This window comes from Mytilus galloprovincialis, chromosome 10, assembly GCF_965363235.1.
Source record: "Mytilus galloprovincialis chromosome 10, xbMytGall1.hap1.1, whole genome shotgun sequence".
In the NCBI taxonomy this organism is placed as follows: Eukaryota; Metazoa; Mollusca; class Bivalvia; order Mytilida; family Mytilidae; genus Mytilus; species Mytilus galloprovincialis.
This window is the reverse complement of record NC_134847.1, coordinates 51135449-51152028: the sequence shown is the minus strand read 5'-3', so window position 1 is coordinate 51152028 and position 16580 is coordinate 51135449. Positions and strand designations below refer to the sequence as shown.

The 16580-nt window shown below is 31.0% G+C and overlaps 1 protein-coding gene across 1 annotated transcript in view; it reads left to right on the top strand.

Moving 5' to 3' along the window:
• Positions 1–9096: 9096 nt before the first annotated feature.
• The window catches only part of LOC143047772 (mannosyl-oligosaccharide 1,2-alpha-mannosidase IA-like), a 33836-nt gene continuing 26352 nt past the window's right edge, over positions 9097–16580 (top strand). Inside the window, exons 1-2 of the mRNA XM_076221020.1 lie at positions 9097–9708; positions 14106–14321. Of these exons, the coding sequence (XP_076077135.1) occupies positions 9136–9708; positions 14106–14321 (789 nt within the window). The 5' untranslated portion in view covers positions 9097–9135. The remainder of the gene's footprint in view (positions 9709–14105; positions 14322–16580) is intronic.

Genomic DNA, 16580 nt, shown 5'->3' with positions numbered 1-16580 from the left:
ATGAGAAACCACAGAAATGTTGGTTTCAAATGATTTATTTTTTATATATCCCTCCAGTTCCAGGTTTTTATTGATAATGCCTCTTTAAGGAGGGAATATCTCTTAGTTTTGAGGTCACTTTGTCATAATCACAGTCATTTTGAAGCTATTAATAGACAGAAAACATGTACAAACTCAGCTCTGCCCAAAACTCTGGGTGTAACACATTTTGGCAAGGTGTCATATTACAACTGATTTTTTCAGTTATTTTTTTATTTGTCAGTCAACTTCATTGTAAATATTAAGATAAAATTTCTATGAATGGTTGCAAATGATATTTATGTCATGTTTTCAAAATAAATGTGCTTCTGATTCTTCAGGAATTGTCATTTTTACAATGCAGGTCATTTTAGAAAAAGGAATTATTTGAGAAATATTTTGAGAAAAAAATGGATGTTGAACATTGAATTCATTGACACAATGAGTGACAATGGGATTTTTTTTTAAATATTTTTTTCTGCAAACTATTTATTGCACAAGCTTTTTTGACATATTTTAAACATTCCATTATATTATGATTATTCTTTTAGTAAAACAAAATATAGAATTATAAGCACTGTGATAAAATGTTGAACATTGATATTTATTGTTATTCTATTATGTAATATTACTGCAGGTTAGTATTCCTCAAGGTTTGTGAATTTAAATACACAGAAATATGTACACTTAAGGTGAGAGGTACGTAAATGAACGCCTCTAGCGGAAAACGGGAAATTCGACGTTTGTTGCTATGGGAGTTATCTCCCGTACACCATAACAAATATTTTCAAGATGTCGGAATATATCCCGCTTCGTCGGAATAATGGTCAATTTGGTGAAAAAGTATTGAATGCAACTCATCAAAAATATATCTAAAATTGAAGAATGTAAAATGAAATATCTCGTAACAGTAAAACAGTGCTTTCCTTCCATGAAAATGAAAGAAACTTGGCATGTCGTGATGGCCGAAGAGCGACTGAGTTGGGTTTACTAATACTAGCGGACCAACTTAAAGCTTGCATTTAAATTACGTTTCTACAAAACTGTTTAAAGTACAAAGAATGGGTCTCGGAACTATTTTGTTAATACCTTGGGGTAACTGTCCATACATGAACTTACTATACGCCGTCAATCGGCTTAAAAAATCAAGAATGTTGATATGTGACGTAAAAACCAAATGTAGTATATTGAAAAGAATATATCATAAACACGCACATGCATTACACACGTAAACTCCCACAATAGCAAATTAAAGCTTATACCATATATTGTCATTTTATTTATTGAAATTCCAAAGCAAACTTTGTCACGGACTTACATTCAGTCTTTTGCATTCAAAGAAAAAAAAATCCCCAAAACAACTGTCAACGGTGAGTGAAAACGGCTAGGACGTATTCAATCCTCGACACAAAAAAAAGAGGTTAATACTTATATTTTTTAATTTGATATTCCTGTTATAACTGTTATATAACCATTTTCTCATATAAATATAAACATAAATCTTTCTTTACAGTGCTTTCTTTCACGTCCGCGATTTGGTCTATAAATAGAATTTGAAAATGAAAGTACAGTCTAGTACTATTTTAAAAAAACAAATAATTTATGTTTAGTAAAAATAAATATTGAAAAGCAAAAGAATGTAAATGCTTTCTGTGTGACATGAAATTTGTAAAATATAATGTCGGAAATTACTTCAGACGGGTAAGCAATAGAAAGTGACAATAAACTTTCAAAAACGAGAATCGTAATGACTAATGGTGATGGGACCTTCCGCATGAACAAACGGGAACTCCTAAGTAAAACTGTCTTTCAAAATTAACGAAAATTTGAAAGAAATGAATACACGGTGCTTTTCAGTCAATTTGAATTGAATGGAACATTGCGAATTACAAGCTTCCAGCGTGAAAAAGCGGCAAGGGAAAAATATAGATCCGCTGATTGAAAATTACGGCTTTACCATGTTTACCGCCACTTCAAAAATAATAATTAGCAAAGTATATATATTATACTGAAGATATAGAAATTTCTGCTTGCATCAATCAATTCATTTTTAATTGCACAAAATTTCGGAATTACAGTTATTTCGATTTCAGTTGATACTGTTTATATACGTGCAAATGCTGATGTAAAAATTTAGAATTAGAGTTTTTATTTTTGCTTTACGTATTTCTTCTCAATTTTCGCAAAACTTGCAAAAAATTCTAAAGTACGAACAGGAATATTGTTGGCATAAATTACGAGGTCCATAATACTGTTGGCGATTTCCAATCTCTGCAACATCTATAACATACGTTAAAATCCCTCGAAGACGGTTCTTCAAAATCACACGCAGCTTTTCTATTCAGTATATTGTAAGCTTGATCATTACAGCTCACAAAATCTAGACTGGATATATTTATCTGAACGTCATATAAAGTGTGTTCAAAGTCTATGTTGAACAATTTATAACAACACATAGCTAAGTGAGGGATAGAGAAGATTGGTATCCCTAGAAAACATTGTCAACCGCGGCGAAGCCAAATAACAAAAAAAAACACCAAAAGATAAATAAGTTGGAATGTATATACATTTGTTTTTAGATATTCACATCTATGCACTCTCCGCAATATAATAACGGAACAAAACCAACGATGGAAAAAAAAGTAGGGATAATATGCAACAAACTTTGAAATATTTTTTTTGTTGGTCTGGCCTATACTCTACATTTCTACATCTCCTTTCGTGTCATATTAAACACACTAATTAAGTTTGCAAATGAACAGTACTATTTGGATCGAAGTATGTGTTCATGTTTATGTTATGTTCTCGTGTCATTGAACCATAATTTTATATATTTTATATGCATGACCTCCTGCAACTATCGGAGGATTAAAAGTTAAATGTTGTGTTTTTTTTATGCACACGCTGTATCGGAGGGGGCATTACTTTAAGCACTTGTCCGTCTGTCCGTCCATCGTATACCGTCCGAAATTGGTTTCCGTTCTCTAACTTTAGTTTGCCTCAAACAAATGTTAGAAGACTTATACACAATGCTGATTACTAAAACAAATCCTAGATCTAGTTTAAATTTTGGTGGCGTCACTTTTAAAGATTTTTAGTAATATCACTTTATAATATCATATGCAAGCGGGCGCATCATCTGTGTCCCATGGACACATTTCCCTATTTATTTACCTTTGTTTGTCTTTTGGCCGTTTTTCGTTTTTTTCACATGACATTGTCAGTATGTTTTCGGCTTATAAGTTTCAATTTCCCGTTGCACGGTATATTTCGCCTCCAATATTGTGAAGCAGGAAAATTGTGGTCGAATATATGAACATTGAATGTATCTCGTCATTCGGAGAATCTTTTTTAATGATAGATCTTTTATCGTTTCTGTTCAATAAGTTTATAAACATATATCCTTAAACATTGTGTTTTAAATCATTCCAGCCATACGTTATAAATACTTAGGACTTCGCATAATCACTGAAAAAACAGTAATAGATAATCAATCCTTTTTTCCAGGCAGGATAATATGCTCTATATGGCATTTGAATAACCAAACAAATTATAATGAGGCAGTCGTTGTCTTTACAATTCTGCTGAAATAGCTTTGACGTTGCGTAATCTTTTCGGCGACGTCATGATTTTTTCTGTCTTTTCCCGTCAACAACACCCTTTCAACGGCTGATATATGAAAGAGGAGTTCGGTAACCCCATGAAAATTATATATCAAAAGAAAGGAAAATAATACCTCAAAAACATTTGATTTTTATAGAAAAATCGTAGGATTTATTTAAACTGCAGAATAAATAAAGCATGAAATTTCTTATTATTGGTTCAAATTTGACGTTATGTCTATGTACTTTATGTCGTTTCATTACCATTTTCAAATGCCTGGAACTCGGAAATTAGATCGGTGACCAACTTAAATTTTTCGATTTTTCATTATCTTTTGATAAGTTCTACGTGTATACAATTTCTTTTAAAAATCACAGGACAAGCCATTTACGTACCTGTTACCTTAACAGAAATGTGTCCTATTTAAAATGTTTACTCTTGCTAGTTTAACTTGACTTTGATATCCTGTAGATTTATTTATATTTTCGTGGGTATCAATTTTTTCGTGGATTTCTAAAAATTTCATTTTTGTGGATATTTGATTTCTTGGTTTTTCCAATCTCTGTATACAAAGCCTACCAGTACTGAAATATGTTATTGGTTTTAATATTTGAATTCTTGGTCCGATCACCTCTACCCACGAAACCCACAAAATTAGTAACCAATGAATAATAATGAATCCACAGTACTAAAGATTCATTTTAATTCATGGGTACCAATTTTCAATGATTTAGTGGTTTATATAGGGATAGGGAAACCGCAAATATAAATGACATATACATTTTTTTAGTATACTTACATTTTTAAAAACATGAAATCTAATATCCATACAAATACACTTTTTCCTCTATCCTTGAAAATTGGTATGCTATTCTGATAATCCATAATTGTAACAATTTGAAAGCCAAAGGATTAAACAATTAAGTTAATAAGGTTAAATAGTAATAACAAATTGTGGTCATATTTTGTGCTTAACAATACTTGTATAGTTTATATTACATGTTGGGCTATTTGGGGAGAAATATTGTATTTTTTTATTCTGAACACTGCAGATGGAAACAATTTACTCAAATACAGCAAGGTGAAAGTGAGAATAATTATGATTTATTTATATTGTTAATACATGTAATGTCTTTAATGTGAATCAGTGTTTATTCAAATGTAGTTTTAACCATGGTTGACCCATCACCCTGATTCAAAATAATATGCAAATATCTTGAATATTTTCGTAAAGATTCAAAATAACCGTATTAGTTTATAATAGCTCTATACCTTAATTCTGTTATTTCTGGATTGTTTTACAATGGTAGCAAATATGTATAATGTAAAGTAAGTTGATTTCAAATGATTTAAATGATTTTCCATTCATTATACAGTCAAACCTGCTGAAGAGACCACCTATATTGAGCAAAAATCTGTGTTATAAGACCATTCATTTTAGATCCCTCTGTAGAACATTTTATATAAATTAAAACTGTATTAAAAGACCATCTGTCTTAAGAGACCACATTTTTGCTCTCCCTTAAGTTGTCTCATAAAACAGGTTTCACTGTATATGTAAGTTCAGAAATTATTGCGATGTTTTTATTAATAGGAGTAATGCAACTTCTTGGATATCCCAATAATAAGAACTCCCATTCTAATATCAAGTACATACATTTGTATGTAATTTTTTAAATAATAACAACAATTATACTCACGTTTTTTTTGGTTCATTCTTCCAAAATCCCAATAATAAATACATGCAACAATTTCTGAATTTACAGAAGACAAAGTTCATTAATGTGTTTTGCTATTTAAATTACATTTTACATTTATAAATGCGTTTTAAATTCCTTACCAAGAATTTTCTGGTGTCTAATTCGTAGAAACACTCATACTTTCAGCACACGCCAAATATGTGTGAACTCATTTTCTTGCATATGAATTGAGATAAAATGTCAATGCTAAAATCAGTGTTGCATAGGTTAACTCATGTCATTGTGAGTAAAGTATTTTGCAAGCTATATAGATTGAATTGACCAGTTACAAGACAATTGGCTAAGACATATACAGTTGATCCTGTAATAAGAAATCCATTTTTAAACTACAGTCTGTTTAAGACTAGATTTGTTTACATTAAATTGTGATGAAGTAATATATATATATACCTCTTGTGATTTTCTATTGTTGTAGTTATTTTTTATGCTACTTATTTTCTGTTTTGTTTGTTTTACATTCCGTCCAATAAGGATCATTGATTAGAAAATGTAAATTTAATGTAAATTTAATGTAGGTTAATAACAAAATGTTATAACAGATAGCCAACATTAGTACAACCCTGCATATGTATGATTTTTTGCAACTGGTAAAATCTTTTAAAGTATCTAACTTTTGAAATAAAAAAAAATCAGTTGTAATTAGAACCTTATGTTGTTAACTTTTTTTAATCACATTTTTGGGGTTTTTAATCTGTAAATATGAGAAAAGTGGGGATATTAGTTTGTGAGCTCTACACCCAGCATTTATTTTGTGAAAGAATTAAATCGATAATTAAAAAGTGAGAAAAACAAACCAGAAATGTCTTTTATTTCTTCAAAATAAAAAGAGCAGTTAAGTTTATAATACTGTAAACCAACTAATTTTTACGAGAATTTATTTTTGCAAGTTTCACAAGTAGAAAAATAACACGAATATAAATCATCACAAATATGTAAAACTTGGATTTTTCCCTATTTTATTACATCAAATAAATTTCAGAATTGCGATATCACATCTCTTGAAAATAGACTAGAATTTAGGGCTAAATGTGAAATAAAGTATCCGCAAAAATAAGTTGGTTAACAGTATACACCTTTACAGTAAAATGAAATTAGATGGAACAGAATGTTGTTAGCTATTGTTCTAGAATCTGACTTTTCATGTTTTATATATTTATTTTACATGTGTTGCAAATTAAATATAACTAATTTACATAATAATTCTTTGTTTTTATTATCATAAATAATTGAAAGTTTAGAGCTCTTTTCCTAATGCTTGTAGTTTAAAGGTTTGATTGGCTTGCTTGCTTTGTTTGTATAACTGTTTGCTCAAGCATTTTGATGAAGATTGTCCGTAGACTACAATCATAGATAGGCGAGGCATTTCAGATGTCAATCTAATTACAAAGTTTAAGCAAGCATTTATACTAACAAAGCAGACAAGCCAACCAAACCTTTAAACTACATGCATTAGGTAAATCTAAATTATGTCACCACCTAATTACAAGCTGAAATTCAATGCAGTCAGATGACATACAAAAACAACTGTTGCAGGCTGTAAAGTGACCTATCGTTTCTTACTCCAACATATAAGAATGATGACATAATACATAAAAAGAGTACCAGAAATCTCTGAAAATACAGGAGAGTTTAACAGACCACATTACCCAATAACAATAAAGAAATTGAAAACACATTGGTGGTGTGGTGTGGTGTTGTGGATTTTTATTTTGGTCAGGTTGTTGTCTCTCAAGTTCAGGGGTACTTGTAGGTTTATGTCTGTCATATTTTTACCTGTTAATTGCTTTTATAAAGGCAGTTAGTTTTCTAATTTGATTTATTACACATTTTTCATATCTGATCCTTTTATAGCTGACATGGGTTTTTCTCATTGTTAAAAGTCATTTGGTGGCCTACTTTTGTTTTTATTTACTTCATACAATAGTTTTCTCATTTGCATGCATGTATTCATACCACATCTCCTTATTTTCATAATATTTCAGAAATGCTGTTGCATTACAGAAACATAATTGTTTTGAATGTTCAGGAATAATTTTTCTAGAAGGCATTTGGCAAAATCTTTCTGAATTTTGGGTTCTTAATGCTCTTCAGACTTGTACTTTATTTGGCTGTTTAATATTTTTTTCAGGTGTCTCTGGTGAGTCTTTTGTATACCAAATGCACATCTGTGGTACAAAATTATAAACCTGGTATCTATGATTTTTTTAAGAAATCATGGCAAAATAAGTAAGAAGATGCTTAAAGGGTGCAATAGTAAACTATCAGTTGAAAAAGGCTTACAACTCCATCACAAAAAGGCTGAATAAAGCATGCAGTCAATTAAACTACACACAAAAATGAAGATTGGAGCCAGACAAACAGAAATTATTAACCAAAGGTGAACTCACAATACCCCTGAAAAGGTAAAAAAATTAAAAAAAACATGTTATGAATTTAATGCATGCTTTTCTGGATTTACCTTCATCAGGAATGCAAAGCTTAATATTTCGAAAGTAAAGAGTTCATACTCATCTAGAGGCACATATTCTGTTAACTTAAACAAAAAGACCAAGCAACAACTAACCAACCAAAAATAAATTATTATGGGCGCAGTGGCGATAGGTGAATTGTCCATTTTTGGTTGATTAGTTGTTGCTTGGTCTTTTTGTTTAAGTTAAGTTCACTGTGGACTGTTCATTTTTTGTCTTTTCAAAATTTGTCTATATGCCAGTGTGTTACTTAACAGTGTGCACCACTTTTTTTATGTTATTTCCAATAGACAGAAAAAATATTACAGTCATTTCTTATAATTTAATTCTAAATTCCATTTTAAACCGTAGAAAACCATGAAAAAACGTTGATGACGTCACGGTCACATGACTAAATTATATATATGGGCTGATAACAAAATAACGTCAGCTAATCAGAAGACGTGTTACATACTAAATTAAATTATTTGGTTTTAATTCAAAATTATAAATGAAAATATTCTGGATTCAGTATATCTTTTATTCGAAATATTGATTCAAATAGTTGCTTTTAGTCCTTTTAAAAGAAAAAAAAGTACAAGAAATGCTGTATTAGACCATTTTTACATTCTAACCAGTGGCGGATCCAGAACTTTTCCTAAGGGGGGGCCCGCTGACTGACCTAAGGGGGAAAGGGGGGGGGGCTCAATTCATGCTTCAATGATTCCCTATATAATCAACCAATTTTTTCCCATAAAAGGGGGGACCTAGGCCCCAACCCCCCTGGATCCGCCTATGCTAACTTGCTTTATTTGAACCGTGATTTGAACTTGAAAATTGTCGTCTTCTGTTTTAAACATTTTAGTCCAAACTTTTTATTGTATTAACATAATTAAGATGAGAGCAACAATCAAAGCATTTGATAATTTGCACAATGCAAGTCAAAAAATTTAAAATAAAATTACTTGTTTTGACTTAGTTCAGTGACAAGTCTTTACTTAAGTTTAGAAAGTCCCTGCTTTATAGTTAAAACAAACATAGTAGCTAAAAAATATCAAAATTTGTCCAAAAAAAATGTCAAACAAATAAAATTACCACAACTCCCCAATAGAGCTCGTCAAGAGTTACAGTTCAGACGTTTAGAAAGCCTTTTTTTATAATGTGGCATTTTATATTATATGCCTTGGTACGTTTTAGTATTATGTTATCCAACATATTTAATTTTGTCTATAGATATATCATAGACCCGGAAGTTACATAATTATCTCCCCTGAAGAAAAATAATACACGTTCGTTCTTCTGTCAACATGGCAGCCCCTGGTATACTTCCAAACCGATATGTAAACGGGGTTCCCGTCCCTACTTCAAGAAAGACATTAAGAATGAAAGAGAAATACATTATCCTGTTGGTATTCATTACATTTGGAACTGTATGTTTTGGTGCTTTTATGTACCTACCAGACATGAGAGATCGAGCTCGCGTGGAATCACTTCGGGGACAATTTCGTGATGTTATAGTACCACATCATGGAGGGGTGGGGAAAATAGTACATGACAACGATGGTATTGATATCCATGCAATAAATGACAAAGCGCGATTGGGTCAAAAAATAGAAATGGACATGGCCGAACGGAATAGAATTGTAAAAGTTGGACAACAATTGAACATGTCCAAAGATGATACTCTAGGGTTTAAACAGAACATTGAGAACGATAAAGAGAGAATTCGACAACAGAAGAAGGAGGAGGAAGAAAAGAAGAGACAATCTGAGATGGAAAAGCTTAAGGTGATAAAGCAAGAACATCCAGGGGGAGAGGGCGCTCAAGGAGGTGCACCATCCGAAGAAGATGTACTAGAAAAAAGAAATGCAGTTAAAGAGGTATACAACTATTATTGAATATAATATGAGGCAGGCATTACCTGTAAATCGGGACGAAGTCTGTATTAATTTTTTTTCAATTAAAACATGATAATAAAAGAAACGGAAATACCGTAACGTTTCCGATATAAACGTATTTACACTTTTGGTATTTAGCTGAATCTTGCCTCTGAATGACCTTAGATCTACTCCGAATCACCTTTTGACGTCAAGCAACAATCACTTTTAAATTGTGACGTCAAATATTTTGAATTATGATGTCAAAGTTTACGGGAACCTGTGTGATTTTACGTAATGGCGGACAAATTTGCATACAAGTGTAAATACGTCTATTGGTTCTGTTGTTAGGGATTTAGTTATGACGTTATTTAAGTTATGACATATTCAATGTAAACAAAGAAACGCTGTTATCAGGTGACGTTTTTTTCTTATCAAACAATTATTAAAAATGATTGAGTGTTGAATTCCGTCCTATATTTGTTGATATGTTGATAAATATACATTTTATTGTAAGTCTCATGCAAACAAGACCGGAACAGGAAGTAGATCTGAAAAAAAAGTTAACGATTTTGAGTTCATTAGTAGAATGAAAAATTTGGGAAATTTTCCTGATTTTTTCTTCTTTTTTTTTATTGATTTTTCTACCGTATTTGTCCCCATATTATTTTAAGGAAAGCCCTTTTTACATCATGTCTCAGATGAAAGAAAAGTCATGTGTGTCGAACCCTACCTACCCAAATTGTTAGTGTGTATCCTACCATTTTTATGGAATTTTGGAACAAACACTGTTCAAGTCTGACTAGTAGTAACCGGGTAAAACGAATGACTGAATAACACTTGTAATGACCGAATAACGCTTGAAATTTTAATATTAGCACATATTGGTGACTTTTAAACATTGATTATTATAAAATAGTATATTATCGATGTATTTTATAATCAATACATGTAATGTAATAATGATTTACAGAAAGCAGATGTTCATAAAGAACTTTTTTAATTTAGTGTGTTCATCCAACATGGTGGTTGTGGAAATCACAATGGCCGCCATGTTGGAAGAACACACTAAATTTAAAATGATCTTTATGAACTTATCTGCTTTCTGTAAATCATTTTTAAGTTATTAAATACATCAATAATATATTCTTATTTAATAATCAATGTTTAAAAGTCCCAAATATGTGCTGATGTAAAAATTTCAAGTGTTATTCGGATATTAACAGTGTTATACAGATATTAACAGTGTTATTCGGTCATTCCAGGTACCGGTAATAACCAGCAAAAAAATGTCTGCAAATTAAAATAATATTGTCCACTTACCTTCCCTAATGTATTCAGCACGTTAATTAGCAGAAACACATGTATTTTTTGGGGGGTCCTTAGATCTTACTTGAGTGTTTATGCACAGAGTACATTATGTACATGTACATTTGTACTTGTAAACCAATGGTATCATCTATAACTGTATACATGTATCCTGAACGCTACAAATCATTTCGACAAGAAAAATAGAGATTTCTGAAGTCACCAATTGTTGAAGGACTAATACTGTTAAAAAAAGATACATGTCACCATGGTAACTATGAGTGTTATGAGAGTGTTGCCTAATCACTCAGCTGATTTGATTTATTTTTATCAATAACAAGCAAACCAGTTGTACTTTTCATGAGGTTTAGCAAATGTTTAGGGGAGAGTATAAACAGCAAATTTCTTTTATTATTTTTATTAAAAGTGAAATATGAAAAGTAAAATAAAGCCAACACATAATTTGATTGTACATGTACATGTAAATACACGTTCAAAGTGTTGTCATATTTGTTATCTTGTGGTGCAAAATATTATACCACCATGAAAAAAGATATTTCTAGAAAGTTCTGTACTGTGTGTGCTACATTTTTTGTACCAACTGTCCTACAATGTATCACTATTAACATTATTAAGATAACTTTCATGAGATCATGATACAGGGGCGTTACATGTACAATGCACATCTCTTGTGAATTTGTGTTGAGAAAGTAAGACAATACAGAAATTGTTTCACAGATGAGTCACTGGTTCCAAAGAAAGCCTTAATGAGAACTGAAGCATTGTCTTTTTGCTGCCAAGCGATAACTGTAATTTTGAGCAAAATGATTTTTGTGGCATAGTCTCAAAAAAGTCACAAAGGCCTGTCTCATGTTAATCCAAAGAATAATGATGTTTTGAAAAGCTATTATATTTTTATGCCCCATTTATGTTTTCTGTTCTGTGCCGCCGTTCGTCTGTTTGTCTGTTCCGCTTCAGGTTAAAGTTTTTGGTCAAGGTAGTTTTTGATGAAGTTAAAGTCCAATCAACTTGAAACTTAGTACACATGTTCCTTAATAAGTTATGATATATGATCTTTGTAATTTTAATGCCAAATTAGAGTTTTTATCCCAATTTCACGGTCCACTGAATACAAAAAATTGCTGTGACATGTGATGATTACGTCTTCAGAACTATTTTATCCCTGAAACCTTCAGATATGTAGTTCAATGACATAGAGGTTTTTCATAATTCACATGTTAAAGTACATGTACATGTCATGTATTTCCATTTTAGTTTTTAACATCAACATTTACATTTTTCTTTCAAAATAACTTACAGACAAGATATATCTATGTGTCTTACTCTATTTTCATAGCTATGGTAAAGTTACATGTAGTTAAGATTAACAGACTTTTTCATATTATACAATTACTGCCTTTTGAGTATTAATTTTTTCGACAAGTTACCAACTCTTAGATAAGACATTCTGTTACTTGGTCAAGTAAGAGCAACAAAAAGAACTAAAATCAAGCCTACTATAGGTGCAATTAAAAAAAACCTGTTTTATGTTCTCGATACACAACAAATTCACCAATCAATTGCCTCCCCAAACTGCACCAATTGTAAGCTTTTACTTCTATGATTTGCTCTTCCTTGACTATGTTGCCAGTAAAATGCATGTACATAGCATATATGTAATATTTGTATCATACATTTTTTAAACCTGTCTAATACATTTTTTATATTTTATTTACCTGTATAATACATTTTATTTACCTGTGTAATACATTTTTTATACCTGTATAATACATTTTATTTACCTGTATAATACATTTTATATACCTGTATAATACATTTTTTATACCTGTATGATACATTTTTAGGTCTTTCCACTTTTCGTGAAAAGACCTTTTGTTTTTCTTCTGATAATTTTTTTTTATTTTTTTTTTTTTTATTCTGCCGTCTGAGATGCTTTTTTGTCTTACAACATATCGAATGGATTTTTTGGCCAATGATGTTGTACAGTAATGGGGGTTTCAAAACTCACCCTGTGTGACCGAACACTTATTCTTATAGGAGTTATCTCCCCACGTCCCCTTTTTCTTGTTATCGCTATATCTCTAAAACCGTAAAAGATTTTAGCGAACTGTTTTCACAGAAACTGTGACAGTAAATGATATGATTTGTTTGCCAAATAACTGTTTACAATTAGGCGCAACTTCAACCTATTTAAGTCAAAGTGTTTTGGTTAACCCTAATAGGAGTTTTCTCCCCTTATGTATTTCAAATCAGTATTTCTCCACAACCATACAAGTGATTGACCTCCGGTCTTCTATTTTGAGTTCACTGACCTATGACCTTGAAACTGAGATCAAGGTCAAAGGTCAAGGTCATGTTATAAATTTTGAATTTTGCTTGTTATCGTTATTCCACAGAAACTGTTACAGTTAATGATATGATTTGTTTGCCAAATTACTGTTTACAAAAAGGCGCAACTTCAACCTATTTCAGTCGAAGTGTTTTGGTTAACCCTTATAGGAGTTTTCTCCCCTTATGTATTTGAAATCAGTATTTCTCCACAACCATACAAATGATTGACCTTGGGTCTTTTGATTTAAGATCACTGACCTATGACCTTGAAATTGAGGTCAAGGTCAAAGGTCAATTTGATGTTCTAGATTTTGACCTTTGCTAAAAATTATATTCTGTTCACAATAAAACAATTAAGTCTTCTGCATATACCTATTAATCTTATTCTTTTATATCAATTTGAAGAACCAAATTACATCAACAAGGAGTGACATTTTCTAACATCGTTTAATTCTTACTATCGAGGTGGAAAGACCTTCAATTGTCCTCTAAAGAATTGGTTTTTAATTTATATCTGTATAATATATTTTTATACCTGTATAATACTTTTTTTTACCTGTATAATACATTTTATATCTGTATGATTCAATTTTTTATATCTATATAATACATTTTTTATACCTGTATAATACATTTTTTATCTGTATGATACATTTTTTTATATCTATATAATACATTTTTTATACCTGTATAATACATTTTTTATACCTTTATAATACATTTTTTAACTGAAATTTTAGATGATGAGACATGCATGGGCTAATTATAAGAAGCATGCCTGGGGTTCCAATGAATTAAGACCAATATCACACAGAGGACACAGTGCCAGTATATTTGGAACGCTGAATTTAGGGGCCACAATAGTTGATGCTGCTGATACATTGTTTATCATGGAGATGACGGAGGAATATAAAGTAGCAAGAGATTGGATTGCTGAAAATTTAAACTTTGAAGGGGTAAGTAACAAGGGTCAAGGTTTTTATACGACTGCAAAAATTGAAAATTTTTTGGTCGTATATTGGTATCACGTTAGCATTGTCCGAAGACATTTGGTTTTCGCACTCTACTTTAGTAAAAGTAAATAGAAATCTATGAAATTTAAACAAAAGGTTTATCACCATAAAAGGAAGGTTGAGATTGATTTTGGGTGTGTCGGTCCCAACAGTTTATGAATTAGGGGCCAAAAAGGGCCTAAATAAGCATTTTTCTTGGTTTTTTGCACAATAACTTAAGTATAAGTATACAGAAATGTATGAAATTTAAACACAAGGTCTATGACCACAAAAGGAAGGTTGGGATTGATTTTGGGAGTTTTGGTCCCAAGGAGTTAGGGGCCAAAATTAAAATTTGTTTGATTTCATCAAAAAATGAATTATTGGGGTTCTTTGATATGCCAAATCTAACCATGTATTCAGATTCTTAATTTTTTGTCCTGTTTTCAAATTGGTCTACATTAAGGTCCAAAGGGTCCAAAATTAAACTTAGCTTGATTTAAAAAAAAATTGAATTCTTGCGGTTCTTTGATATGCTGAATCTAAACAGATTTTTGATTATGGGCCAAGTTTTCAAGTTGGTCCAAATCGGGGTCCAAAATTATTATATTAAGCATTGTGCAATGGGTGCAATCAACAGTTTTTTTCTATGACGTCACATTTTGAGGGACCATGCATAAGTGACCCTTAGTGGTGGACTGATTAATAAAGATACTTGTATAAAACTAGATATCACTGGAATCAGAATGTTCTCTAGTTTATAATGAAATAAAAATAATATGTACTTTTAATATATTTAAAAGATTCCATCCAATGAACATGGGGAAAAAAGGTCTAATTTGAACATAAAAAAACTTGAAACAAGGTCATGTGCACACCCATGAAGACATGATCCATGCACATTTTACATAATCAAAACTGTATGAAATTTGTAGGTTTTTACCTGGCCTTTCAAAAAAATCTTGTTTCAGGGTACGGTTTCATGCTCCGAAAAGAGCTACAGTGGCTGCAAATAAGTTTTCAATTTTCACTGCCAAAAAAACAGGATGTTTACAGTGTTGTCTCCCCTCAAAACATGTAAAGTTAATATAATTTTTAAAATTATTTCAATCATTCAACCTGTTTTAATTCAAAGCTAATTAACTAATTTTTACAATCAAATACAAAAAACATGATACTTTTTCACCAATTGAGTACATAAACAGGGGTTTCCCTCCATGGTTATTTTTAGTCGGGGAATAACCTCTAGTTTTTTATACGAAACTGTTTATAGCACCCAATAGCAAGAAATTTTCATTTGCACAGTATTCCGCAATAGCAAAAAATTTTCAATTGCACAATATTGTCCCGTTTTCAAATTGGTCTACATTAAGGTCCAAAGGGTCAAAAATTAAACTTTGTTTGATTTCAACAACCATGTATTTAGATTTTTAATATTTGGGCCCAGTTATCAAATTGGTACACATTGAGGTCTAAACATGCTAAAGGGTCTAAAATTGAACATTATTTGATTTCATCAAAAAATTAATTCTTGGGGTTCTATGATATGCTGAATCTAACCATGTATTTAGATTTTGGATATTGGACCCATAGTAGGTAAATGTCCAATTTAAATTTTTTAAGTTTTTAAGTTTAAGTTCTTAAACCACATTCATTCTGTGTCAGTAACCTATGTTGTGTCAAGTTTTTAATCACAATCCAAATTCAGAGCTGTATCAAGCTTAAATGTTGTGTCCATACTTGCCCCAACTGTTCAGGGTTTGACCTCTGCGGTCGTATCAAGCTGCGCCCTGTGGAGCATCTGGTTTAACTTCTTAACCTTCAACTTACAACCTTGAATATCTGTCAGTCATAACATTTCTTTAAATTTATGTTGCTTGGAAGGAGTCTTTTCAAGAAAATTGTACTGATCAGAACAAGGGTGGGGTCAGTTACTTTATAAAGTAATTGATTAAATTACAATTACTTTGCTAATTAAATGTAACTGATTACATTACAATTACTTTTCTAATTTAATGTAATTAATTACATTACAATTACACCTAACATCTTAAATCAAATGTAATTGATTACATTAATTTACTCAACCTAGAAGTAATCATACTGACACTGGATTACATAATATATTAGATATACTTACATGTATAGATAAGGCAAACATATTTTTAGCATACAAAATTTGCCTTGAGAAGTACATTTTAACATACTGGTATGTGTATCAAA